This window comes from Chenopodium quinoa, unplaced genomic scaffold, assembly GCF_001683475.1.
Source record: "Chenopodium quinoa cultivar QQ74 unplaced genomic scaffold, ASM168347v1, whole genome shotgun sequence".
Lineage (NCBI taxonomy): Eukaryota > Viridiplantae > Streptophyta > Magnoliopsida > Caryophyllales > Amaranthaceae > Chenopodium > Chenopodium quinoa.
In genome coordinates this window covers 2,377,905-2,403,643 of record NW_018743574.1, presented here as the reverse complement: position 1 = coordinate 2,403,643, position 25,739 = coordinate 2,377,905, and the positions used below count along the sequence as shown (strand labels likewise).

At 38.2% G+C, this 25,739-nt stretch overlaps 4 protein-coding genes across 9 annotated transcripts; 1 reads left to right on the top strand and 3 right to left on the bottom strand.

Annotated features, from left to right (window-relative positions):
- Positions 1-6,527: 6,527 nt before the first annotated feature.
- On the bottom strand, positions 6,528-8,621 carry LOC110681687 (pentatricopeptide repeat-containing protein At2g21090-like). The gene has a single exon (XM_021857824.1). It carries the CDS (start codon positions 8,474-8,476, stop codon positions 6,734-6,736), a length of 1,743 nt encoding a protein of 580 aa, XP_021713516.1. The 5' UTR covers positions 8,477-8,621; the 3' UTR covers positions 6,528-6,733.
- An 815-nt stretch (positions 8,622-9,436) lies between these two features.
- On the bottom strand, positions 9,437-13,756 carry LOC110682001 (39S ribosomal protein L46, mitochondrial-like). Of its 2 annotated transcripts, none has more exons than XM_021858199.1 (6): positions 13,472-13,756; positions 11,974-12,039; positions 11,188-11,262; positions 10,227-10,356; positions 10,032-10,148; positions 9,437-9,937 (listed from the first exon to the last, which is right to left on the bottom strand). In XM_021858199.1, exons 1-6 carry the CDS (start codon positions 13,633-13,635, stop codon positions 9,791-9,793), a joined length of 699 nt encoding a protein of 232 aa, XP_021713891.1. In that variant the 5' UTR covers positions 13,636-13,756; the 3' UTR covers positions 9,437-9,790. The 2 variants fall into 2 exon arrangements, with proteins under 2 accessions (XP_021713891.1, XP_021713892.1); XM_021858200.1 differs by having other exon boundaries at positions 9,437-9,934; positions 13,472-13,755.
- A 2,953-nt stretch (positions 13,757-16,709) lies between these two features.
- Positions 16,710-20,670, top strand: LOC110681988 (ABC transporter G family member 5-like). Of its 3 annotated transcripts, XR_002503364.1 has the most exons (3): positions 16,710-19,350; positions 19,806-19,884; positions 20,134-20,670. XR_002503364.1 is itself a non-coding variant. In XM_021858186.1 (2 exons), the coding sequence occupies exon 1, from the start codon at positions 17,468-17,470 to the stop codon at positions 19,343-19,345; it is 1,878 nt and encodes a 625-aa protein (XP_021713878.1). In that variant the 5' UTR covers positions 16,710-17,467; the 3' UTR covers positions 19,346-19,350; positions 19,806-20,670. The 3 variants fall into 3 exon arrangements, 2 of the variants coding, with proteins under 2 accessions (XP_021713878.1, XP_021713879.1); XM_021858186.1 differs by having other exon boundaries at positions 19,806-20,670; XM_021858187.1 differs by lacking the exon at positions 19,806-19,884 and having other exon boundaries at positions 20,134-20,669.
- On the bottom strand, positions 18,232-25,719 carry LOC110681987 (pentatricopeptide repeat-containing protein At2g13600-like). 3 transcript variants are annotated; one of them, XR_002503362.1, is made up of 3 exons: positions 23,254-25,719; positions 22,002-22,060; positions 18,232-18,313 (listed from the first exon to the last, which is right to left on the bottom strand). XR_002503362.1 is itself a non-coding variant. In XM_021858185.1 (2 exons), the coding sequence occupies exon 1, from the start codon at positions 25,366-25,368 to the stop codon at positions 23,272-23,274; it is 2,097 nt and encodes a 698-aa protein (XP_021713877.1). In that variant the 5' UTR covers positions 25,369-25,719; the 3' UTR covers positions 22,001-22,060; positions 23,254-23,271. The 3 variants fall into 3 exon arrangements, 1 of the variants encoding a protein (XP_021713877.1); XR_002503363.1 differs by lacking the exon at positions 18,232-18,313 and adding an exon at positions 21,093-21,498; XM_021858185.1 differs by lacking the exon at positions 18,232-18,313 and having other exon boundaries at positions 22,001-22,060.
- Positions 25,720-25,739: the final 20 nt, after the last annotated feature.

Here is a 25,739-nt window from a genome sequence, read left to right as displayed (position 1 = left end):
ATTAATCATTTGAAAATTTTCAAAAGATGTACAATACTTAGAAGTAGTATTTTTTGAGGTTATCTACATTCCAAGTTCTAGGCAACTTTCTTCCGTCTGGAGTTTCCAGGCGGTAAGTGCCGTCTCGTACTTCTTCAAAGATCCGGTAGGGTCCCTCCCAATTTGGGGTTAATTTGCCTTGTTCATTGGCCCTACCGGTTGCCTCCATTTTGCGAAGCACAAAATCTCCTTCTTTCAAAGCTCTTTTACGAACCCGCTTGTTGTAGGCTCTAGTCATATGCAGACGGTAGATCTCATGACGCAAGGCAGCATTCCCCCTTCGCTCTGGAAGAGCGTCTAATGCCAACCGCATGGCTTCCTAGTTAGCCTCCTCATCATATAACATAATGCGTAGTGTAGGCTCATAATGTTCAATGGGAAGAACTGCTTCAGTGCCGTATGTCATGAGAAATGGGGTCTCACCGGTTGCCCCCTTTTCGGTTGTCCGGATAGCCCAAAGGACATGAGGTAATTCCTCTGCCCATAGTCCACCGGCTCTTTCTACTTTCTTCTTTATCCCGTCTGAGATCAACTTGTTAAAAGCCTCAACTTGACCGTTTGCCTGAGGACGGCCAACGGATGCAAAACAATGGGAAATTCCTTGGTCTCCCAACCAGGTCTTCAGGACAGGCGTTTCGAACTGCGGTCCGTTGTCGAAAACCATGGACATTGGAACCCCGAACCGGGTGATGAAGTTTCTCCAGATGAAAGAAATCACGTCTTTCGTTTTAATCCCTTTTACCGCCTCTGCCTCAACCCATTTGGTGAAGTAGTCTACTGCTACAAGAATGTAGCGGCGGCCGCCTGACGCAGGCGTATAAGGTCCCAAAATGTCCATGCCCCATTTAGCAAACGGAACCGGACTATGGATTGCCGTGATTTCTGTTGCCGGTTGATGTATCAACTTAGCGAATTTTTGGTACTTGTCGCATCTCTTTACTAGATCCATGGCATCCGCTTCAAGAGTGGGCCAGAAGTACCCTTGCCGTCTGGTTCTTCTGGCCAGGGACCTGCCGCCAATATGCGAGGCACAAAACCCCGCGTGCAGATCTTCCAAAACTTCTCTCCCCCTATCCGGGGTTACACATTTCAAAAACGGCTGCAGGTATCCCTTCCGGAGGAGTTCCCCTTGATGCATAACAAAACTTGAAGCACGCTTCTTGAGCGCTGATGCTTCTGAAGGGTCATCCGGCAAGGTACCATCCGTCAAAAAGGACCGGATGGGATCCATCCAGGTAGCAGTTCTGTCCAAGACTCCAATGGGATCATTCTGAATACTTCGTTTTTCAATGACTTCGCAAAAGACCGTCCTAGGAGCATCACCGGAGGCTGATGATGCCAACTTTGAGAGGGCATCCGCCTGATTGTTTTCAGACCGGGGCACCTGTCGCAGATGAAATTAATCGAAGGACCCAACCTCCTCTTTGACCGCCTGCAAATATTTGATCATAGCCGGATGGGTGGCTTCGTAGTCACCAAGGTATTGGCTAACGATCAGCTGTGAATCTGAGCAGGCGTCGACCTTTCTTGCACCGGCTGCCTTACACATGCGCAATCCGGCTAGCAGGGCTTCATACTCTGCCTCATTGTTGGAGGCTTGGAACTTAAACCGTAGTGCATATTCAAACTTATCCCCTTCCGGGGAATGACAGATAACACCTGCACCACAACCGTTCACCGTAGAGCTGCCGTCTACAAATAACTTCCAGACCTGATCAGGGTTTTCCGGGTGCACCGGCCTAGTCATCTCGACAATAAAGTCGGCAAACGCCTGACCTTTCACTGCCCGCCTGGGTTCAAAAGTTATCTCAAGGCCTTGTATTTCAACAGCCCACTTGATCATTCTACCGGATGACTCTATAGCAGTCATCGTACGCTTGAGCGGCTGATCTGTGTATACCACAACTGGATGTGCCAAAAAATAAGGCTTCAACCGCTTGACTGCTACGAATAAGGCCAACCCAAATTTTTCGATCATGGGGTATCGGAGCTCAGCATTTTTTAAGACATGGCTGATGAAGTACACCGGCAGCTGAATGTCGTCTCTCTCAGCGAGGAGAACGGCACTAAGGGCGTGATTAGAGACGGCTAGGTACATGTACAGAACCTCCCGGGGTAGGGGGCTCACTAGCCTTGGCAAAGAATGCAAGTGCTGCTTAAGCCTCTGGAATGCCGCCTCTGCTTCTTCACCCCATTCAAACCTTGACCTCTTCCTGATTGCCTGAAAGAAATAGAGGCACTTGTCACCTGACCGGCTGAGGAACCTCCCCAATGCCGCCAGAAAACCGGTCAACTTCTGGACTTCTTTTACAGTGCGGGGAGACTTCATGTCAATTACCGCCTGTATTTTTTCCGGATTAGCTTCGATGCCTCTTTGGTCAATCAAGAATCCGAGAAACTTCCAAGACTCAACACCAAATACGCATTTCTTTGGGTTAAGCATGACCCGGTGCCGCCTGAGTGTGGTGAAGGTTTCTCGCAGGTCTGCTAGGTGATCCGTCTGTAGCTTGGATTTGACTATCATGTCATCGATATACGCCTCTACATTCCTGCCAATCTGGTTGATAAAAACGGTGTTTATCATGCGCTGGAATGTAGCCGGTGCATTCTTCAACCCAAACGGCATCACCGTATAGCAGAATAACCCCTGATCAGTGACAAAAGCCGTCTTCTCCTGATCTTTCTTCCAGAGAGGTATTTGATGGAAGCCGGAATAAGCATCCATAAAGCTCATTAACGCATGGCCGGCTGTTGAGTCGACTAGGCTGTCAATCTTTGGAAGCGGGTAGCTATCTTTTGGGCATGCTTTGTTCAGATCTGTGTAATCCACACACATCCGCCAAGTACCGTTCGACTTCTTTACTAGAACGACATTTGCCACCCAATCCGGGTAGTAGCATTGCCTAATGAATCCAGCATCCAACAGCTTTTTGACCTCAGCCGCTGCCGCTTGAGATCTTTCTCCACCATGATCCCTCTTTTTCTGCCTAACCGGCTGCTTTTTGGGATCTACGGCTAGTTTGTGGACAGAAAGATCCGGGCTGACGCCTGGCATCTCTTCCACTTCAAAGGCAAAGATGTCTTTGAATTCCTTCAGCAGCTGGAGCAAACCTTCTCCCAACCGTTCGAAGGCTACCGTCCCGACCTTGACTGTTCTTTCAGGACGGCTGTCATCTAGGATGACATCAAGGCAGTCACCAGCCGGCTGAGGTCGTTGGTCATCTGACCTTTCCCCGGCTAGTGATTGCTATTTCTCCTTTTTGACGGGTGCCAGTTGGTCCGCCTTTCTTTTCATACCGGCTGCCCTTGGAGCCGGGACTGTTGGGTCGCAGTTATCAATATCTATGGGCTCGCCCTGGCCGGCTGCACCCATAATTGTCTTGACGTCAGAGAGATAGCACTCTCTTGCCGTCTTCTGGTCCCCGCTTAGGGCACCGACTGTACCATCATCCTTTTGAAATTTGACCAACATGAGGGACGGGATGATGACAGCCTTAGATGCGTTGAGGGTAGGACGGCCAAATATCATGTTGTAGGCGGACAGATCCTCCACAACTAAAAACTTGACTATCATGTGGCGTCCTTGCCCCTTTTCACCCAGCCGGATCGGAAGATCTATGCTTCCGACCGGGTGCACTACTCCACCCCCAAAACCGACTAGTGGGTGAGGAGCCTGGTGCATGTTACCGGATGTGTACTTGAGCTTGGTCAAGCACTGATAACTGATTAGGTCAGGCGAGCTCCCGGTGTCTATTAGGATCCGGCCAACCTTGCATTCGATGACGATGGGGTCATCATGAGGCCGCCTGACCTTGCCCCGGTCCTTTTCAGAAATAAGGACCTCAGGGAAGATGTCTTTCGACGCCTGGCCCTCATCCACTGAGTTGACCAGCTTCCTGATGTTGTCTTTGGTGCCCCGGATGGTGGGACCCCCTCCGGCAAAACCGCCTGCTATGGTGAAGATGGTCTCTTCATCCGTCTCGGAGTTTACTGGGCCGGTTTTTGCCGCCTGCCCTTTCTTGGCCTGGGTATTACCCTTAGCCTTGGGTAGATAGGATTTTAGGGCCCCCTCATCTGCCAGACGGTCCAATAGCCGCCTGAGGCTATAGCAGCCATTGGTGTCGTGGCCAACATCCTCGTGGTATTGGCAATACTTGCTCTTGTCCCGTTTATTCACGGGGCTTTTCATTTCAGCCGGTTTGTCGAGAGACATCCGGTCTTTGATTTCCAGGAGGATGGTGGAGCAATCTTTTGTGAACTCGTATTTGGGGACATATGGTTCTGACTTCCGCCTGATCTTCTGGGCCGGCTGTCCTGATCAGTCAGCTGCCCAGACCCCTTTTCTCTTTTCTTCCTTTCTTGCCGGCTGATGCTGTTGCCGGCTCTCTTTTTTGTCAGACTTTTTATAATCTGACAGCTGCTTGACAGCACAAAGCTCCGTCGCCTGTATATAGGCTTCAGCTTCAATTAACGCCTCTTGGAGGGTAGCAACCCTCTTCCGGACGAGGTCAAACTTAAAGGTCGACCCATCCTTCAGACCTCGAAAGAAGTCTGTATAGGCCACTTCGTCTGATAGTCCTGGAATCTGAATTCTCATCAGATTGAACCGTCTGACGTACGACCGGAGGCCCTCCCGGTCGCCCTGCTGTATTGCCCCTAGGTCGAGGCTAGTCTTTTTGGCAGGAATATTCATTGAGAAATTTGACGTAAACAAGTACGCCAAAGTTCGAAAGCTGTTGATGCACCCGGCTGGTAGGTTACCAAACCACCGCTGGGCTATGCCCTTGAGGGTAGCCGAGAAGCATCGACACCAGACGGCATCATCTAACCCCTGGAGGTACATGAGGTTAGAGTAGGCCATTAGATGGTCTTCTGGGCTGGTGGTGCCATCATAGGCCCCCACCAAAACATTCTTGATCTTAGGCGGCTGTGCCGCCTAGGTTATCTCTGGTGAGAACGCCGTTGGCTGTTCCCCCAAATTTAGCAGGCGCAGCTGCCAGTCCGTGGGTTGGAACGGCTGCTGCGCTTGCCCACCGAAAAGACCCGGTGACATGAAAGGGGATCCACCCAACCCATTCGGTGTGCCGAATAGGCCAGGCTGGATCACTTTGGGACCAGACCGGGCAGAAGCTTCGCCCGTCTGGCTCCTAAGGTTCGTTCCCGTACGCCTGTGTGAGACGTCATGGAAACTGTCCGGGAAGGTCGACGTTGAGGCCGACGCAGACGCCTGACCTCGCTTCTCTTGGAGAAATGTGCGGGCGTCTGAGAATGTTTTCTTGGAGCCATCCGCTGTACGTGCCGGATGGCCTTTCGCAGCTCCCCTTGAGGAAAACGGAGTCTGCTTGGATCAAACCTTAAGCCCTCCCCCTCCTTTGGCTTGGGATGAGGGGTAGGAACTCGTTCTTTGACCGCCTTCTTTCCAGAAGGCTTCTTGGCCGGCTGACCCTTCTTTGGAGTAGCTGACCGGATGAGGCTCTTGATCTCACCCTTGAAACTATTCATGAAAGACATGAGTTCGTTTCTTGTAACGGGGGCTGAGCCCTCTACCGTTTGGGCAATTCCATCCGGTTGCCCGGCTGGGTTGTTGGGAGCAGCTTGGCTGATTTCCCGTTCTCTTCTATCTTTAGCACGAGGGTGCTTCGTTCTGAAAGACCCATCCGGGGCCACATATGTTTCAATCTCGTCGCCACTTTCATGGTCCGTCTGGACCTCAGGCTCGACCACAGGCCGTTTTCCCTGATTCGGTGACACAGTATCAGAAGTCATCTTAGAAGTACTCTCCCCACAGACGGCGCCAAATGTTTCGGGGTTTTTTGATGTGTCCTGCGGGAGAGTTACAATTCCAAGAATGCCCTTCGACGCCTGTGCCTGCAAAATCACGAAGACTCCTGGCGGTAGGAGCTCCGCCTCCGACGATCAAGTTAGTAAAGATACGGGAGGTAGAATGCACGTAATGTGGAAGTTACTTCTCGCGTAATGGGAGAATTCTGCAATTAATATTGCTCGGGGTAAGTGTTTTTCTTTTTGAGGAGTATTCAATGTGAACAACAAATGTTCCAACCCCCATTAATGAGGGTCCTTCCACTATTTATAGTGGGGAAGGGATGGTTCCCCTTTTTGGGTTTAGAGGACACGTGTCAGCAGAGGATTGGAGCCCTGCTGACCAACGGCTGGATGCCACGTGTCACTAGGCCATTGGGCCACGTTTAGGGTATTTTTACCCCAAACACTTTCCTACTTAAACACAATCTTTCCGTCCCAAATTCAATAAAACATTTTGTAACAACTTATAGAAAATTTAAGCAAAATAATATTATTTAAAAAGATATGCATAATTTTTAATATAATTAGCAGAATATCGAATTTTTTCATGCTTATCATTAAAAAAAATACTATATAAAAAAGTTGTTAAAATAATTATATTTATAATTTTTGGTAAATCCGTGCATTGCACGGGACCATAAGCTAATTTATATATAAAGGCAAAAACTTGAATTCAATGTACTACAACATGCATAGTTAGCCTACTTACACTTGTTGCATAATTTTTTGACCCAAGTGATTACTCCAGAAACCTCATTTATAGGTTTCACAAATAAGTTGAGGAGGTAGATGATTTTACAGCTGAAATTGAAGAAAAAGCAGAGTGATGAAATCACACTATTGCATGAGCTCAAAAATAATCAGTACTTGTTTAAGTCATAAAAAAACCTGGATCATAATCACACAATTCATCTTCTTCAAGACCTATCTCAACACAAGGAGAATATCCCACTTCACTCATTTGATCCACCAATTCATGGATAACTTCATATATATGTTCTCGAAAACTATGTGACATGTCTTTGGCAACGAATTCATGCCTGATATTCTTTACTTCAATCCAACTTAAACCCGCGTCTTTTCTCAATCCTTTCTCACCCATTAGCCTTCTCACATGACGAGAATCATCCCATCTTTTACCTGCTGCATAAACGTTTGACAGCATCACATATCTAGCAGCATTACTTGGCTCCAATTTAAATAGCATTTCTGCAGCCTTACGAGCAAGCTCAGTGTTTCCATGGACCCGGCAAGCACCTAAGAGTGCACCCCACATTCCAACATGATCAGAAACAGCAGGAGCTCTCTCAATAAGCTCTACTGCATCATTAAGTCTGTTCTTTCTTCCAAGCAAATCAATCATGATAGCATAGTGTTCTGGTCTTGGCTTCAAACCATGCTTTGTCATTAAGTTGAGAATTCTCATGCCTTCATCAACTAGACCTGTGTGGCAACAAGCTGATAACACTCCGAGAAATGTGACTTCATTAGGCTTTACTTTTGCTATAATCATCCTTTCAAACACTGCAAGCGATTCTTCATTATGTCCATTATAAGCCAACCCATTTATAATGGAGTTCCAAGAAACATCATTCTTTTTCGGCATCCTCTCAAACACTAGCCTTGCTGATCTAATGTTTCCACACTTGCAATACATGTTAATCAAAGCATTATAAATAAACGAATTCATCAAAGGAACTCTGGTGTTTGATTTAATGATTCGACAATGAAGTTGTTTCCCTTTTTCTACAAGTGCTAAATCAGCACAAGCACCTAACACAGCAACATATGTAAAGGCGCTAGGTGGAACCTCATCTTTCTGCATCTGATCAAAGAGATTGAGAGCTTCAATTCCTTCCCCATTTTGAGAAAAACCAGTGATCAATGCAGTCCAGGATACTGAATTCTTCACAGGCATTTGCTTAAAAACCAAGTAAGCATCTTCCATCCTAGACACTCTGACATAGGCAGAAACCATCGAAGTCCATGATACAATATCTCGTTCAGGCATTCGAGCAAATATCGAGTAAGATAAATCAGGATGACCACATTTACCATAACCATCAATCAAAGAATTACATATGACAACATCATACTCTAATCCAAGCACAACTGCCACACTATGAAGTTGTTGCAGCAAATTTTTGGAACCCAAAACAGCACAACTACTAACAGCACTGACAATTGTATACTCATCCAAGAACAACCCAAACCCACTACACACAGTTTGCATCTTCTTGAAAAAACACAAGGACTCACTATAAAACCCATAATGGGCTAACCCAGAAACCACAGAGTTGTAACTGACAATATCTGGTTCAGGCATTTTATCAAGCAGTTGGTGTGCATGATCAAAAAGACCATTTTTAGAGTACCCAGAAATAATTGTGTTCCAAGAGAAATTATTCTTCTCAGGGAGATCATCAAAAGCTTTCTGGGCACTTTCAATGGAGTTGCATTTGGAATATAACTCGACAAGGCGGTTCGAGATAAAAGAGTTTAGAATGAAGGATGTTTTTATGAAGTAAGAGTGAAGAACTCTGCCAAATTGCAGGTCTTTGGTTGCAATGCATCGAGTTAGGAATGATGCACATTGTTTAGGAGTATTCAACATGTATAGTGAAAATATTGAAGTTAAGCTATTTGGTTAACTTGGGTCATAAATTAGCCTCTGTTTCTAGGATAATACAGACAGTAGAGTTTGGTGCTTGATTTTTTTTATTGGAGTGTTAAAATGTGCATTTGTTGATCAATTTAGAGTTTCTCAATATTCTTTGTTTTTGATGTTAGGGCATGTTCACATTTATTGAACCGAGTTGAATTGATTGAAGCTGAACTGAAGTGAATAGAGCTAAAATGAATATTTTATGAGAGAAGGAAATTAAAAGCTGAACTGAACTGAATCGAACTAATTGGAGCTGAACTGAACTGAACTAATTGGAGTTGAACTGAACTGAAATTAAGCTGAAGTGAATAGGCTCTTAATAGTCTAATTGTTAAGGAGTGTTTTACAACACCAAGTGTTTAGATCAAATGGCAAAAGGGTAGTATCCCTTTGTAATTAGTGCCTTAGAGGTCTTGGCAAGTGTGGGGAATGTCTTCAATGCAAAATAATTCTAAAAGCTACTCCCTCCAATTCTCCATACACAACTTTGATCATCATTGTCTAAACTACCTTGTAAAAAGATATATTAAAAAATATACATCAAACTTAATCCAACAACGTTTTATAACTACATTTGAGCCTTGTATATTATCAACTAAAATAATGTGATTAACAATAGCATATGAATAGTACAAAAGTTAACTAGTTGTGATTGACCAGAAGCAAAAGAACTTTTCTTAGTCAATTAAATTTTAAAATGTAAAAAGGTAAATAATTTTGTATTCCGAATAAGAAGGTAAAAGTTTGTTGAAAGTTAGATTTAAGTCTATGGGATAAACACGCCCTTATACATCAGTAAAATCATATAAAATCACCTATTGATCAAGGGCTCTTCTGCCAATTTGAGAGGAGTTATAAGATCTTCAATATAAGAGCATATGAACGACTTAAAAATCATATGAATTTGCATTTATAATTTAGTGCTTCCTATTCAGTAAACATCATTGGATATATTGATAAATTAAACTGTCATAGTTACAAGATTAACAAACAAAATTTCATTAGCCTTGTAATAGAAGCATAGTTTATTTTCAAAAGATTGCACTTTGGATGCTGCTGAGATACCATGAACGGAAAACCTAATCTTCCTCAGGAAACCAAAACAAAACTCGAAACAGCTTAATCATCTATCACCTCACAAAGTCACAATTTAGCATGAATTTTGGATGACTCCACAGATCACAATACATGTACTCCACTAGTTGAAGGCTAAGGAGGTCTACAATATTACTCTTTTAATCTTTGGTTACCACCATATGCCAATCAACTAATAATCATCTGCTTCAAGTACTCAGCTTGGTCAGGGAAATACTCCAATAGTTCATCCTTGGTCACCCAAACATAGTCATCACATCCACTAACGTTAATCAAGTTCGCTGAAATTACTTGTGATTTGAAGAAGAATTTCTGCTATAAAAAAATAGGATAAGATAATTCATTTCTGTGTTTCAGGCATATAAATACAACAGATGAAAATTTATTTGTGCAGTACATTGAGACACACCTTCAATGGATCTGCTTTGTCAGCTGCCTGTACAGCGATATGGCCCATGGGTGCATTTCCGACAAAATATGTGTGTGTAAGGTCACCGAGAACAGATTGTAGAGCAGACTCTGCACACTGAAATGAGCGGTGGATTACGAGGGGAAAAAACAGACTAAAAACAAAGACGGGAGACCACTTTCTAAGATTACCAACCTTCCGCAGCGTCTCTTCATTATCATAGACCTTTTCTGGAAGATGCCAAACAGGCTTCCCATCAGAAGAGTCATACGAAGTTCCATGAAGGAGAAGATAAAGCCTCCGATCTAGAGCTCTTTGCAGTGACCTTAAAGGAAAAAAATGGAAATAGTTTAATGTTTATTATACATAAACATATATCAAGTATTCCAGACCCACAATAACAATTCACAGAAACACAACCCCACTCTTTCGAACAGGAAGGTAAAGGTCTTATATGAAGCTTTTCACACATACAGTTGTCCACACAAAGGATGACCAAAAAATAAAAAGCTAAAAAGGAAAAATGGGAAAAGAAGTTTGGGGGCACTAACAGCATACTCTGAAATCATGTGGACGAAGCAGCTATAGCAAATTTTACTTCACAGGCTCACAGCAAGGTTATTCTTTTAATTATTTTTGGTATCCCTAGAAAGAAGATGCCAATAAAAACGAGCATGTCAAGGTACATAGAACAGTGGAGATCATTGATTTAACACAATATCAAAAAAATAGAGGACAACAGCGGCAAAAATACCATAAGATGTCAGTCTTAATCGGTTAATTACAGGATATCATGTGAGTCAGCAATCTTTTCAAACTATTAAACCTACAAAGATGAGTAATCAAGTAAAGGTATGCATCAAATATATGCATCAAATTTATGCATAAAGTATAGAAATATTCAGAAAGATGTAGTCAAGTAAAATTTATGCATCAAATTGCAACAAAGACATTAAACCTACTAAGAGGCTCTCACTTATGACAGGATGGGGTGGGGGTCGGCTGTACGTAGCCAGCACCTGCAATAACAAAGTGACTGAATCCCAATCACCTTTGATCCAAAAGTATTTGTTCTGCCAGCCTATCCGATTGGATCTAATGTATCAGAAACTAGTGACACAAAAATGCTATGCATAAAAGAAACACCTACTAATACCTCTTATCATTTGCTTTGTCAGCTTCAGTGATCCGTGAAGCTGGTTTGTAGTGAATTTGATAATCACCCTTTCCTCTGCCAGAAAATGCAAACAAAGAGGATAAACATAAGTAGGTAATATATTTATGGATAATGCACGAGTTGACACCAAGAAGAACAAGAAAAGAGCTTACTGAAGATGCATATATAATAACACCTAACCTCGATTTGTAATTAGTTACAGTCACAGACTTGTATTTTCTTACCTTAGGTCATTCACAACTTCTACAAGCCAAATTCTAGTCATTTGGAGCTAGATTACAGAATTAGGCAAACAAATGAATTACAAACAGGAATATTACATCAATCTGATCTCTAGTGGGTTATATTGTAATTCACTTTCATAATTTTGCCAATAGCTATAGCACATTAATAAAGGACAAATGTAAACCAGTTTGTAAATAGTACACCAATATGACAAGCCATCTAGACACAATAAATCACCTACACAGAGGGTGTAAACTCCAGATAATTGGTAAACATTATAATAGACATATATGTAGATTATGTTTCCAAACCATTTTTTGTAGCATGCAACAAATATTATATTCCACCAAAAGCGGTAATTGTGATGAAACAGAGGGAGGAACTCATAAACTGTAACAACATGATATACAGATAATAGTTTCCATCAACCCTAAATTGCAACAATTAGTCTCACGATTATCCTATGAGACATATATCCAATCTCATGACATTAACTAGATGAGGGAGAGGTCAGATAAGATTACAAAACTAAGCAATTACCGAGCTTCGTATTTCTTGTAGAATTCATCAGGATATACCCGTCGATATTGCTGCTTCCATCGAAACCTATACATAATCGAACAAGAAAACGTCACTAAATGAGGTGCAAAATAACTTATCTATGTAGGACATAGAAGAATTTAATACAATACAGTATATGCGGAAGTTATTACATTTAATAGCATAATTTTCTGAAAATCTTGCATCATTAATCATATCCAGCAGAATACGGGGCATTATATTTCACTTACTCACAGATGGGAGCCAAGAAGATACGAGGTCTCAACAAATGCAGTGATTTGCATGACAATATTTTCCATGTATAAAGAAAGTGAGCAATAGATAATTCATGATGTAGAACTTGAAATGAAGCTTCTACAGTTCTACCAATCCTCCTTCCTATCTTCTTTCCTGAGAACACTCGATAAGGTTTAGTCCCATCCTAGAAACACCATATTTTTCATTGTGTGACCATTTTCTGCCATTCCAAAACCAGCTATTTTAAAGTTTGCATGTTTCCAGTCCAAAATAAAGTGTCAAGTGACCATACCTATGAGGCTATGAGACCATGTCACGCTATTTATCTAACACGAATACATACGCAATTATACATGACATAATGAAGAGTCTTAATACAATTGCCAGATGTTATATTTATCCTAACCCAGTGCCAATGTAAAAGTAACCTAGCAATCGTCCAAATTTCAAGCAACATGATATATATCAGTTTCAGCTTTGAAGCTATTCAAAGTCCTACTACGTATATAATATAGAGCAGTGTTCAAACTAATATTCATTCTTGCTGACAATTATAAATTAGGCTAGTAGAGTTACAGAACAATGGCCTATTAACCATAGCTGTTTCAAATCCGTCCTCATCCTCTGTAGACTAGAACCATCCTCTTAAGCTTCCAATGAAAAGACTAACTTCTAAATTAACTCCTACACTAATTATCTTCTGAGCAAAACCGATCAAAGGTCACAAAATCGAAGCCGAAATGACTTTTCTTTTGACGCACCGTAGGAAGTGTGACTCATATAGCATTTGCTTAACCACTTGTTCTGAGCTCTAGGCAAGAACTGCCCCTAAACCCAATTCATCTTATACTAAAATGTACCCCTAAAATTCATAATTGGAAGTCCAACTTTGTTCAACCTTACAAATATCTGCAATTCATCAACTTTATTATTCAATCATCAAGCAAAAAGGCAATAATTTCCCCTAAAAATGCACCCGATAAATCTTTCTTTTTTCCGAAAATGTGTTCAAGAAATCACAATCATAACTCTAAAATCATACTTTCAGATTCATTATACCATATACATTTAAACTTTCATCAAATTCATCATTCAATCACCAAAAATCAAGTAACAACCTTTTCAATTCCAAGTTCATTTGATCCCGAATTAAAATAAACAATGAAAAATGACAAACATTACATTTTCACTTCAACAAATTGAAATCGGAAAAAAGTACGTAGTAAAAATTAGGGCTTACGAGAATTCCTGAAAAGCGTAAATAACAGGGTCGATTTTGGGGATGACAACAGGAAGCCTTTCGAAGAGCACAGAAGCGACGATCTTATTAGTGGTAGTACTACTAGTGGTGGTGCTAAAGCTTCGAAGTGAGTGCATCAATGGCGTCGTACATCTTCTCTGCATTTTTGTTGAGATTTAGCAGATAAACCCTAACAAAGTTAAACCTCTCTTCCAAATGGCGTTTGACCCCAAATTGAGTTTGGGTTCTCACTCACCCTACGAGTCTACGGTTAGTTAGTCAAAGGCAAACTCGGTTCTTAGCCCAACCCAATCACACTAATCATTCATTGATCACTATTATTAATGAGTGGCTAATGAGCACGACACCGCGACACGTAATATCTATTATGTCCGAGAATTCTTTCGATTTGGGGCCTGTTCTCTTACGTTGAAATTCAGTTTATTTCATTTCAGTTCAGCTCAGCTCAATTTAGCTCCTAATTTCCTTCTCTTATAAAATATTCAGTTCAGTTCAGCTCAGCTCAGCTCAGTTCAGTCAATAAATACAGGCCCTTGGAATAATTATTAGAGTTAGGTCAAACTTTTTATAAGGTTGGGTTGATCATTATTAATGAAATAATTTGTTTTTGAGGTCAAACAATTCAGTGGTAGCTGGTAGGCATTGTTTAAACAAATTATATTTGTAGTGTTATGTACAAAATAAAAAATTTACATGTAATATGATATAGTTCAATGGTTATGAGTTTAGTGTTGAAACTAATGATTATAAACTCGCTTGCTGAAGAATATAATTTTTTTTACGGCCACTATGTCCTATCCATGGTTACACCCTTGAGAGAAACACTTGGCCCCTATTCTTTCATTGACATTAATCATACTTTGGGCATCGAATACAAACTTGATTCATATCACAAAAACTAGGAGAAAATACAAGTTCATCTTCATGATAACAAAAAAGTGTTTATCTAGTGACATTTGTAAATAAATCAAAAACTTTTGTCAAATGTGACCTAGCAAGGACATAATAAATAAATTATAAAATTAAAATTAAGTTTTTTTTTAAAAAAATATTATGATTGGTTGTACCATATATGATTCAATTATAAATAATGTCCTGAATTATTTTAACACATTTTTTTTTCTTTCAAAAAAAAAAAATAAAATTTAACACATTTTTTAATGTATGTAAATATGTGGCTGATCAATGGTTTATTTTTGGTATTCAGTCACTTAACCTCCTTAAAAAGATAAAAACTGATACTCCATACAGTATATAATTAAATCTAGTTTTTTTTTTTAAAAAATAACCGTAAATCATATGCTCTTTATCTTATTAAAAAATAATAATAATTAAAAATAAACAACTACTGGTAGTTATAATCTAATATATATAAATAAAGTAGGCATTTTTCGGAAGCATTCGGAGCGCCACATAAGAAATGTAAATATTTCGTCCAATGATAAATTAGATTTTTATTTTAATTTTGAATAAAATAATTGTATTGCCACGTAGGTAAAAGTAGCGAATAAGATATGGTATTTATCTTATAAAATTTTAATGCCACATTAAAAAATTGTATCGCCACGTAGGTAAAAGTAGCGAATAAGATATGATATTTATCTTATAAAATTTTAATGCCACGTGGATGAAAAACCACAAATTTTATTTATCATTATCTTTATTTATCTTATAATAATTTTCATCTATCATTATCTTTATTTGTCTTATAATAATTTTTTTTAAAAAAAAATTCTTAAAAAGAAAAGTGCACAAATTTTACCAACATAGAATAGGAATGACAACTCCACTTTAATAATGCAACCGAATCAAAATTATCTTATAAATGATTTTTTTTTTACCATTAAAGTATAATAAGTATGAAAATTCCACTTTAATACTTAACACTTTCGGTCAAATAAAAATTTAAGGGAAAATTATCTAGCTTGTGACACTATATCACAAATACTAAATAATACCTCCGAAAAAAATTATATTTAAATGATAAAGTATCATTATAAGATAAATTTTGATAGTGTTTATGATAAGAAATTGTTCATTAATCTTAATTAAATTAAATTTTTTTATACCTACTGTTATAAATTGACACATATAAGACACCAACAAAATTTCATATTTATACAAAATTCGCATCTAGAGAATTTTGTATTGGTAATTTTGTGTCAATTTTAGGTCATCAATGGTAGGGTACTTTTTAGCTTAATTTCATATGTTTATGTTTTGTTTGATGAATTTCGTTTTTACATGCAGATCAAAGAATTAAATTCGAGCAAAAATGATTAAAAATTCAAAGTACGAGTTTTTCCACCTGTTTGATGTACTAAATTTCCGCAAACAAAATAGCTTAATAAGTCTGGATATGGTAATATTGGACGAAGAGGTATTTTTAAAAACAAATATTGTGATTTGGATTGCATAATCAACTTATTAAAATAATTTAATTTCTTATTTTTAATTTCAGGGTGATTACACAAGTTCATGCCTCAATTTAAAGCCAACTGTGTTGAACATTTTCGTCCAAACTTGATTGAAGACTATGAAATGTTTACTCTATTAGAAACTTTTCAGTCGTTCCAAATAATAAGCAATATCGCGTTGTCATATCGACAACAAAATAATGATTCAATAATTAATGATGAAAAAATTCCAATGCATAGATTTGATTTTATACATTTACAATTTTTAGATCTATTTCGCAACAATTATATCGATATTTTTATTAGGTTTTAATAATATTCTTACATATATTTATGTGTATCTAATAATTTTTTTTTACATTTTGCTTATGTGTAATTTTTTTAATGTTCTTATTGAAATATTTATTAGGAAAAACAAGTTTATGTAAAGCTTTGGAATAATATTTTGTTGAGCATACCAAACAGAAAAATCAACTTAAGTTTTTTTTTTTAAAAAAAAAAATTATTCTTATTCATTAGTCAAGTATGCAAAACATGAATTTGTTAAATTGAAATAAACTATGAAAATATTATCTCATTCGTCGGGTGGTTAAATAAAATCATTTAGATCGATCAAAAGATTTTTTAATTCTATTAAAAAAATTAATTTTTTTAATTATTTTTTAAAAATATTCTACTTCTAATATAAAAGATAATAAGAAATTACAAAAATAATATACAAAAAAACCGTGCATCGCACGGGCTTACATCTAATTGTATTTATATTGCTTCTTAGTCATGCTAGGATATAGAACATATAGTATTAGAAAATAAAAATTGTCACACCCGTGACTACATAATGATTGATTGGGATTGTAATTGCAAACAAATTAAAAATGTATACATCATTATTAAAATCACAAAACAACAACCAAAACAAAATAAACTACAAGTAAATAATGCCAATGCCAAACTTTAGCTTAGCATGTGAACTATACAATTTTCCAAAGCCAACCTCCAAATTTCATTTTAAGACGCAAATAAGAAAGAACAGCTACTTGTAACAGAGCACGTGAATCCTTATATCAGTCACAAGAGCATAGTAGAACACCACTCACTGTTTTCAGTTATACCCCAGGCTCCAGCCAAAACATATTAAACACCCCATTATTCGAGAACGATGTACCATCTTGCGTGCAGCGGATGCACAATACAATTGTAGTAAGTCGATTTTGAATATATGTGTTATGAGCTAGATTTTTGTGTTTATAAAACTGAATGTGTTATGAATATACGTTTATGTATTAGTGTTACCTTAGTCGTTACTCCGTATATGAATGAAAAAGTTTACTCAAAATTATTAAAAACCGACTTTTAAAAATAGGGTGTACAATAAAGAATGTGTTACGTCGATTTTGTGTGAAACAACAACCAACATATTCAACTCCGCCACTTCCAGCTATAAAACTTCAGAAACATAGATTAGAAAAATACAGAAGCAGCTATAAAGACACACACAGACAGAGAGAAAGAGAGAGAGAGAGAGAGTACCTAATATTCTTCTAGAGACTATAGCTCAATGAAGAAACAAGGGTGTGAGATTGAAGCAGTAGGCATAACTTACAAAATCTACGGCCATAACAATGAAAACCCATTTAGCATCTTCAAGAGAGAGACTGATCAACAAGTTCATCAAACAACATCTTCTTCTGGAGTGAGAACAGTGCTAAACCAGGTGAATTGCAGAGCAAAGCCATGGGAAATCCTCGCTATCGTGGGGCCGAGTGGTGCAGGGAAATCTTCCTTGCTTGAAATACTAGCAGGCAAGCTCACCCCACAAGCTGGTTCAATTCTCATTAATGGCAATGCAATTGAAGCAGCCAACTATAACAAGATTTCAGGGTTTGTTACTCAGAAAGACATGCTGTTCCCGCTCCTTACTGTGGAGGAAACACTGATGTTTAGTGCAAAATTGAGGCTAAAACTCCCGCCTTCGGAATTAAGCTCCAAGGTGAAGTCATTAATGCAAGAGCTAGGACTTGATCATGTGGCAAATACCCGGGTGGGAAATGATGGGATACGCGGAATCTCTGGAGGAGAGCGCAGGAGAGTCTCCATTGGTGTTGATGTGATCCATGACCCTAAGGTGCTAATCCTGGATGAGCCAACATCAGGGCTTGACAGTACCTCAGCACTGCAAATTATTGATATGTTGAAAAATATGGCAGAAACTAGAGGTCGAACGATCATTTTGAGCATCCATCAACCTGGTTTTCGCATTGTGAAGCAGATTAATTCAATCTTGTTATTATCAAATGGCACAGTTCTGCACCATGGCACAGTTGATCAGCTTGGGTCCAAGCTTGGACTAATGGGTCTTGAGCTCCTCCCTCATTGTAACATTGTAGAATTTGCAATAGATTACCTGGAAACAATCCAACAACAACAAGAGGAAGAAATTTCAGCTTCATCACTGCAACAAGCAGCTCCTGCAGCTGCCCCACAGCAGAGGAGAAAGACCCTTCAACAGCTCTTTCAGCAATCTAAGGTGATGGATGAAGAGAGTGCATACATGGGAATTGAGCTTGAAACCCACAATTTTGCTAACTCCAGGTTGAGGGAAATAGTTATCCTTAGTCACAGATTTTCTAAGCTTGTTCTCAGGACAAAAGAGCTGTTTGCCTGCAGGACCCTACAGATGCTGGTTTCAGGGCTGGTGTTAGGGTCTATATTCTATGATCTTAAGCATAATTTGGAAGGGGCATTTGAAAGGGTTGGATTATTCGCATTTATCTTAACATTTTTGCTGACCTGCACCACTGAAGCACTGCCTATTTTCCTGCAGGAGAGAGACATACTAATGAAGGAAACCTCCTCAGGGAGCTATCGAGTCTCTTCTTATGTCATTGCAAATGCCATAGTGTACCTCCCATTTTTGCTCATCCTAGCCATTTTATTCACAGTTCCAGTGTATTGGTTAGTGGGTCTAAAGCCGGAGTTCATGGCATTTGCACACTTCTTACTGCTCATATGGTTAATCCTCTACACTGCTAATTCAGTTGTGGTGTGTTTTAGTGCACTGGTGCCAAATTTTATAGTTGGAAACTCTTTAATTTCTGGTGTGATGGGATCATTTTTTCTGTTCTCAGGCTACTTTATATCAAAGAAGCAAATCCCAAAATATTGGATTGGGATGCATTATCTGTCCTTGTTTAAGTACCCTTATGAAGGGTTCCTAATCAACGAATTTTCGGGGTCAACAGAGTGTTTGGAGAGCATGTTTGGGATGTGTGTGATGAGTGGGAAGGATGTCCTAAAGGAGGAAGGCTTAGGTGAGCAGAATAGATGGATGAATGTGTTGATTACGGTGTGCTTCATTTTGCTGTACAGGTTCATATCTTATGTCATTCTCAGATGTAAATGCTCCAAAAGGACTTTCAAGGGTTCTATTGTTTGAAAATGGTAATCTCTTTACCTTTGTCTTTCTCTATACATCAATACAATCAGTCTTACATTCAGCAAAGTCATAATTGTATAGGGTCTTGATACTTCAATTAATATTCTTTCGAAGATGTTAGCAGAGCAATGATATCAAGAATCCCCCTCCCCCATTTGTAATTTGTAATGCCCTTGTGGTTCATTCGAACCCAAAACAAAAATTGAAAATATCAGAAAGCTAAGTTTTCCTTGGTAAACATCATTTTCGACATCTTAATTAATTATTTTTCTGGCATATTATTAGGTAACATTTTTTTTTTTTTTGTAAAAAAAAAATTATTGTTTAGGAAATAATTAAGTGTAACAATTAGGGATGAGCAAAAATTGTTGCCACATAATTTCAGTGCATATGTTCCCTGGTGCACTTAAAGACTAACAACTCTTAGTGATGAAGCTGATCTAATAACTCTAATTGACAGGTTATGGGGACTACAGATAGCTATCAGATTGCATACACATTATAATAAGCATTCACAACTTTATGAAGAGGAAAATCAGGTGCTAAATTTTTATTTTGAAAAATAATTTTTTATGATCAAAATAGAAAGAGAGAAATAACAATGCAGTGTTTTTTCTAAAGTACAGATGGAGTACATAACAACAGTTCTTTCCTTTAGAAATTTTGCAAACAACAAAACAAACCAGACTGCTTCTATTTGAGCAATAGTTAAGTTTTTGCTATGTCCAAGGCACTATTCTAACCTTTTCTTTTTGCTCCTCTTCCTCTTTGTCTCATGCAACTAATAGGTTTGCTGTATAAGGTGAAACTCTAAAAGAGACCAGAGGCCAAAGGAAGGGAAAAATGAGGCTGAAAGAGCCTACAACTCAAGGTGTCGTGGCCCACCGGATCACGCAAGTAAACAAATTTACAGCAAAAGAACCGTCGCAGTCTCATGTGAAGACTCTACACTATCACATGGTAACTAATTAATTATTGATGAAGAGGACTTGTTTGGGTTTCGCAAGTGGGTGTTGTAAAAAAAAAAAAAAAAAAAAAAAAAAAAAAAAAAAAAAAAAAAAAAAAAAACTTACAGCTGAGTGGTTTAGTTCCAGTAGTTTTCTTGGGTGCTAATTTTGTTGCTTACGTTGTTTTGCTCTTATTTTAACAAGAAATTGTGTATTTAGATAGCAAGCTTTCTATTTTAATCTTTTTCAATGTAGCCATTTAAGCTACTGGTATCAGGAACCATTTTTACCTGAACTATAATCATACTGTAATAATAAGTATACTGCATCACACTGCTCATTAACTTCAAACATTTTACGATGTTTTTATATAGTCCCCTAATTTCTGTGTGCTTATCCGGTTCCACATCAGGTAGTCCAAGACTAAGTTGGCTATTGTACTAGTCAGTACTGAAAGGTACCTAACGACAAAAAATTAAAAACAGAAATTTATGTTCTCAAAAAATTATCACTCTATAGTAAATTAAAATTTTTATAACTGTATCTGCTACAGCAGAAGTTCAGATCTTCCATTAATTTAAGCAATTAAGCATCTGATTCATCGGTACTCGTCAATTTCCTATGGACATCAATCTAGCTCCAAAAGCAGCATACTCCCTCCCTCCTTCCCTCCCTTTTTTTTACAATCTTATTTTAAACTCTTTTTTTTTTTTTGACAGAAACAATCTTATTGTAAACTCTTGATTATAAGAGAAAAGGAGTGTAAGAAAAAGGTGAGAAGAGAATAGTAAAATGATGGATGGAGTGGGTCAATAACAACAAAGCCTTAGTCCCAAACCAAGCATGCCAAATCTAGTGATAGTTCGACCTTTTTAAAAAAGGAGTAGAGGACCTTATTTAGTATCGTAAATTGTCTTAAACATGTAATGTGTTCCACAGAAAGACTGAAAACAAAATAAGGAAAGAGTAAAGATGAAGAAATATAGTTTGTGAACCACTTTTGCTACTTTGTTTGGATACACTTCTCTCTTTTCCTCTATTCTTCTTTTTAATCACTAGAAGCACATCATACCTAAATAGAGGTTCACGAGCAAGGAAATGTGTGGCTCATAAGCCATAACTTCATTTTAGTTTTGTCTTCTTTGAAATGTCTTGACAGCTTTGGCACATAATAGAATCATCCCTTGTCCTCGTATATTGTTTTTCCTAAAGCAGGTAAAATGTTTAGGGTCCACAAGTTTGGAAGCTCTAAAATGATGTTCAGTGAAAGGTACTAATCTTAATAATTTCATGTATTTCATCTCATAAGTACACTAAATAATTCTTCATAGCAATATGAATAGATGAACAAAACAAATCTGTCCAAATCAAAAGTATGGAATTCAATCCAAAAATGAAAAAAACCCAATACTATTGTGAGCCTAATAAATCAAGAAACTACCTCTAATACTATTGTGAGCCTAAAAAAACCCAATACTATTGTGAGCCTAAAAAAACGCAATACAATTGGATATGGAGTATAACTAGATATACCTCTAATAAATCAAGAAACTACAATAAGGAAACCCTTATTCTTATTCTTATTAGAAGCAACAAAGTTTATTAGAAGAATCAGCTTACCAGATGATCAAGATACGAAGAATTACGAAGCAAATTTTGGACATTGAATGAATGATCAAGAAAGATGCAATGACATGCTCTTAACTTACCATGGTTCAGATGATCTCCATGCTTTATGCTTAAAAATCAACATCCCAAACGGAGGTATCTGCAATCAGATAATTCCATGTAACTGAATTCCATTGTTTTTTGTTAGTAAAAGATAATGGTCATTAATAACCGGAATACAACATCTACAATATTGTCTTTAGCACATTAAATTCACTTCTAAATGATTTTCATTCTTCAATTGTAACTCTTAAATTGCATGGAAAAACTATAAGATGAAAAGAAAAAAAAAAAAAAAAAAAAAAGACAAAGCAGCAGATGCCAAGACTAAAAACCCAATCTACAAGTTTGTACACAAGTCATGGCAGAATATCTTGTTTAGGTCACTAATCACACCTTTAATACACTCATACAAATGATTTAACTTAACATAGCTCATGCATATGTCATATGGACTGTATTGTAAAATTGAATTCTGTACACCACCATTCACCTTATAGCTCATATATATACATGTCTAATTGACCAACCAATTCCAATACTCATATTCCCTGCAATTTTGAACAAGTAGAACCAATAACTACCAGATTTCTATTAAAAGTTTAACGTACTATGCATTGATGCTGTGCAATTGGGCGCATAACTCTTGAAATCAATATTTTTCTTAAGTCAACAGAACCAGCAGATGGAGGAATTCTGTCCTGACAATATGAAATCCCAAACTCCACTTTTAATTTAAGCATTGATTTCAAGAAGATGCTGAACTCTCACAGGCAAGCTAAGCCTAGCTCTTGATTTTCTTCAATTTGGTTACAGTGACACATCTTGACATTACTAAAAGCAAATGCAGCTCTTTAGAAAAAAGGTGGGATGAATACAGTAAGTTACCTACCCAAAGATAATAATCCACACCGTTCTATTCTTATTTAGTTATTTTCCAGTTCTCAAGTATCCCTATGAATTTTGCTAATATCTAGAGTATTAATAGGTCCCTGATAGAAAGAGGAAATGCAAGAACCAAAGAGCTAAAATAGTTCTAATTTCAACCATTTGGTTAGTAGTTCATAGAACAAGGATGTGAAGTAGGCATAGAAGTTAGCTAATAGGAAGAAACATGTAACGGGTCTACAATACTTGGGATGACAGAGCATTTAGATCATGTAAACGGCAAGCAAATCATATAAAAACACTACTAGATTATTTAGTTTCCAACATAAAGAAGCTTTAAAATTTTAACCACAAATTACATTATGATTAGAAATGAAAGCATATGGCATATCACAAGAGGCTCACCTAAAAGCCAGCAGCTGGTTATATATCTGTTGAATGATATAAAGCAGCTGCATAACTGATTTCTTCCTCATCAATCTCTGAATCAATAGGGTCAGGAACATATCCAGCAAGTTTGATTTGGTTGGTTAGATTTTTCAACACCAAGTAAATCTCTTTATTCTGTGGGTGACTTTTGTCTTTAACCATAAACACATGTACATGGCTTTGTATTTCAATCCAGCTACAACCAGGCTTCTTAACAACTCCCTTCTGTATCATAAGCTTACGAACACTAGATACATCCGTCCACCTTCCAAGTTCTGCATACATGTTTGACAGAAGAACATAAGGACCAGAATTAGTAGGATCGATTCCCAATAGCCTCTCTGCCACGTACTTCCCCATGTCAACATTTCTGTGAACCTTGCAAGCAGAAAGCAGAGAAGCCCATACAACATAATCAGGCTGAATTGGCATAGTCTCAATTAAATCTATTGCTTCACCGAAGCAACCAGCTCGACCAAGCAGATCAACCATACATGTGTAATGGTCCTTCCATGGTTCCAAACCATGCGACTTAAACATTGACCGGAAATAGTGGCGACCCTCTTCCAACAAACCAGCATGACTACAAGCACACAAAACTCCAATCATTGTTATGTGATCAGGTTTCTGACCAGATATTATCATCTTCTTGAACATCTCAAGAGCTTCAATCTCATGTCCATTTTGAGCATAGCCTACAATCATTGAATTCCATGAAACATGATCTCTTTCCACCATACATTTGAAAACCAGCAATGCATCTTCAACCGACCCACATTTCATGTACAAGTCTATAAGAGCATTCCCCACAAAGATATCACACTCTGGTCTAGAACGAAAGCAAAATCCATGTTTCAACAAATGTACATGAGCCTGCATGCCAAGATTCAGATCTGCAAGATTTGCACAAGCATTGAGGAGATTCCCAAAAGTATAATGAGTAGGTAAAACAGACTCCCTCTTCAATAAGCGAAACAAGCTCAATGCCTTCTCATTTTCTCCATTTTGTGCATAACCTGCCATAAGTGCATTCCAGGATACTATGTTCTTATCCATCATATTCATAAACAAAAAGTTTGCAGTCTCCACATTTGCTGCTTTCGCATAACCACTCACCATAGTTGTCTCAGATATCACATTTCTTGATGGCATACTTTGAAAGATGAATTTGGCTTCATTAATTCTACCACATTTTGCATACATATCAACCAATGCATTACTTAAGATAAGGTCATTCCTATATTTATCCTTTTTCACAACCAAAGCATGAATTTCCCTACCTTCCCTAACTAACGTTAACGTTGCACAAGCACTAACCACACTAGCCAGTGTAACTTCGTCCGGATCCACCCCATGATCCATCATATTTGCAAACACTTCTACAGCTTCACTCACAGGACCATTTTGTTCATAACATGTAATCAAACTATTCCATGTCACCCGGTTCCTATCAACCATCCCATCGAAAACCTTTCGGGCACATTCCACTTCACCACACTTAGCATACATATCAACAAGAGCAGACCCCATATACACATCCTTAAAAAACGGAGACTTCAACATCAATGCATGAACTTGAATCCCCATATCCAAATCCACTAACCCAGCACAAGCACTAAGCACACTACCAAATGAGTACTGATTCAGCTCAAAACCCTCTCTATGCATCCCCACAAAATACTCGACTGCCTCTTCAAACCGATCATGCTGAGCAAACCCGGATACCATCGAATTCCATGAGCACTGATCACGTTCAGGGATATCCAAAAACACATCAACAGCTTCATCAAGAAAACCCCACCTCGTTAAAGCACTTAAAACTGAATTATAAGTAAAAATGTTTCTGTGAGGCATTTTATCGAACAGTTTACGTGCACCCTCAACAAACCCACATTTACCATACATATCAACCAGCCTATTCTGAATAAAAATCTCAGATACAAACTGGGATTTAAGAATTCGAGCATGAACACAGCGGCCATGACGCACAGAGTTTGATCGAATGCACCAATCCAATAATTTGGCAAAAGGTGATGAATTTGAGAAAGATAGGGTTTCAAATTCTTGCTTAACAAGCACATTTCTTGCCATCCCATAATTCAAATGTTGAAACAATTTAAATTCAAAGTTGGCTCCTTTTTAATCTTAAGAAGCTGCAACTGTAAGTGAAGCTTTCTGGGTTTGGCAATTAGTCCCATGTTCGAGACTTGGCAGCAGCTTTTGTTTTAGTTCAGCAGTCGGCAAGGGGTGATAAATTGAAATTGCAAGGGCGATATAAAAGTCGCAATTGGATATATTAAATGAAAACAATATATTGATTATACTAGTCAACCCGTAATTTATATCAAGTATTCTTAAATTAATATGAAGTACTCCGTATCATTTTACAAAATGTATTGAATTCTCATTTGTAGCCTTAAGGGCTAGTATGTGTTGCATGTGTCAATTAATCTACTAAAGTT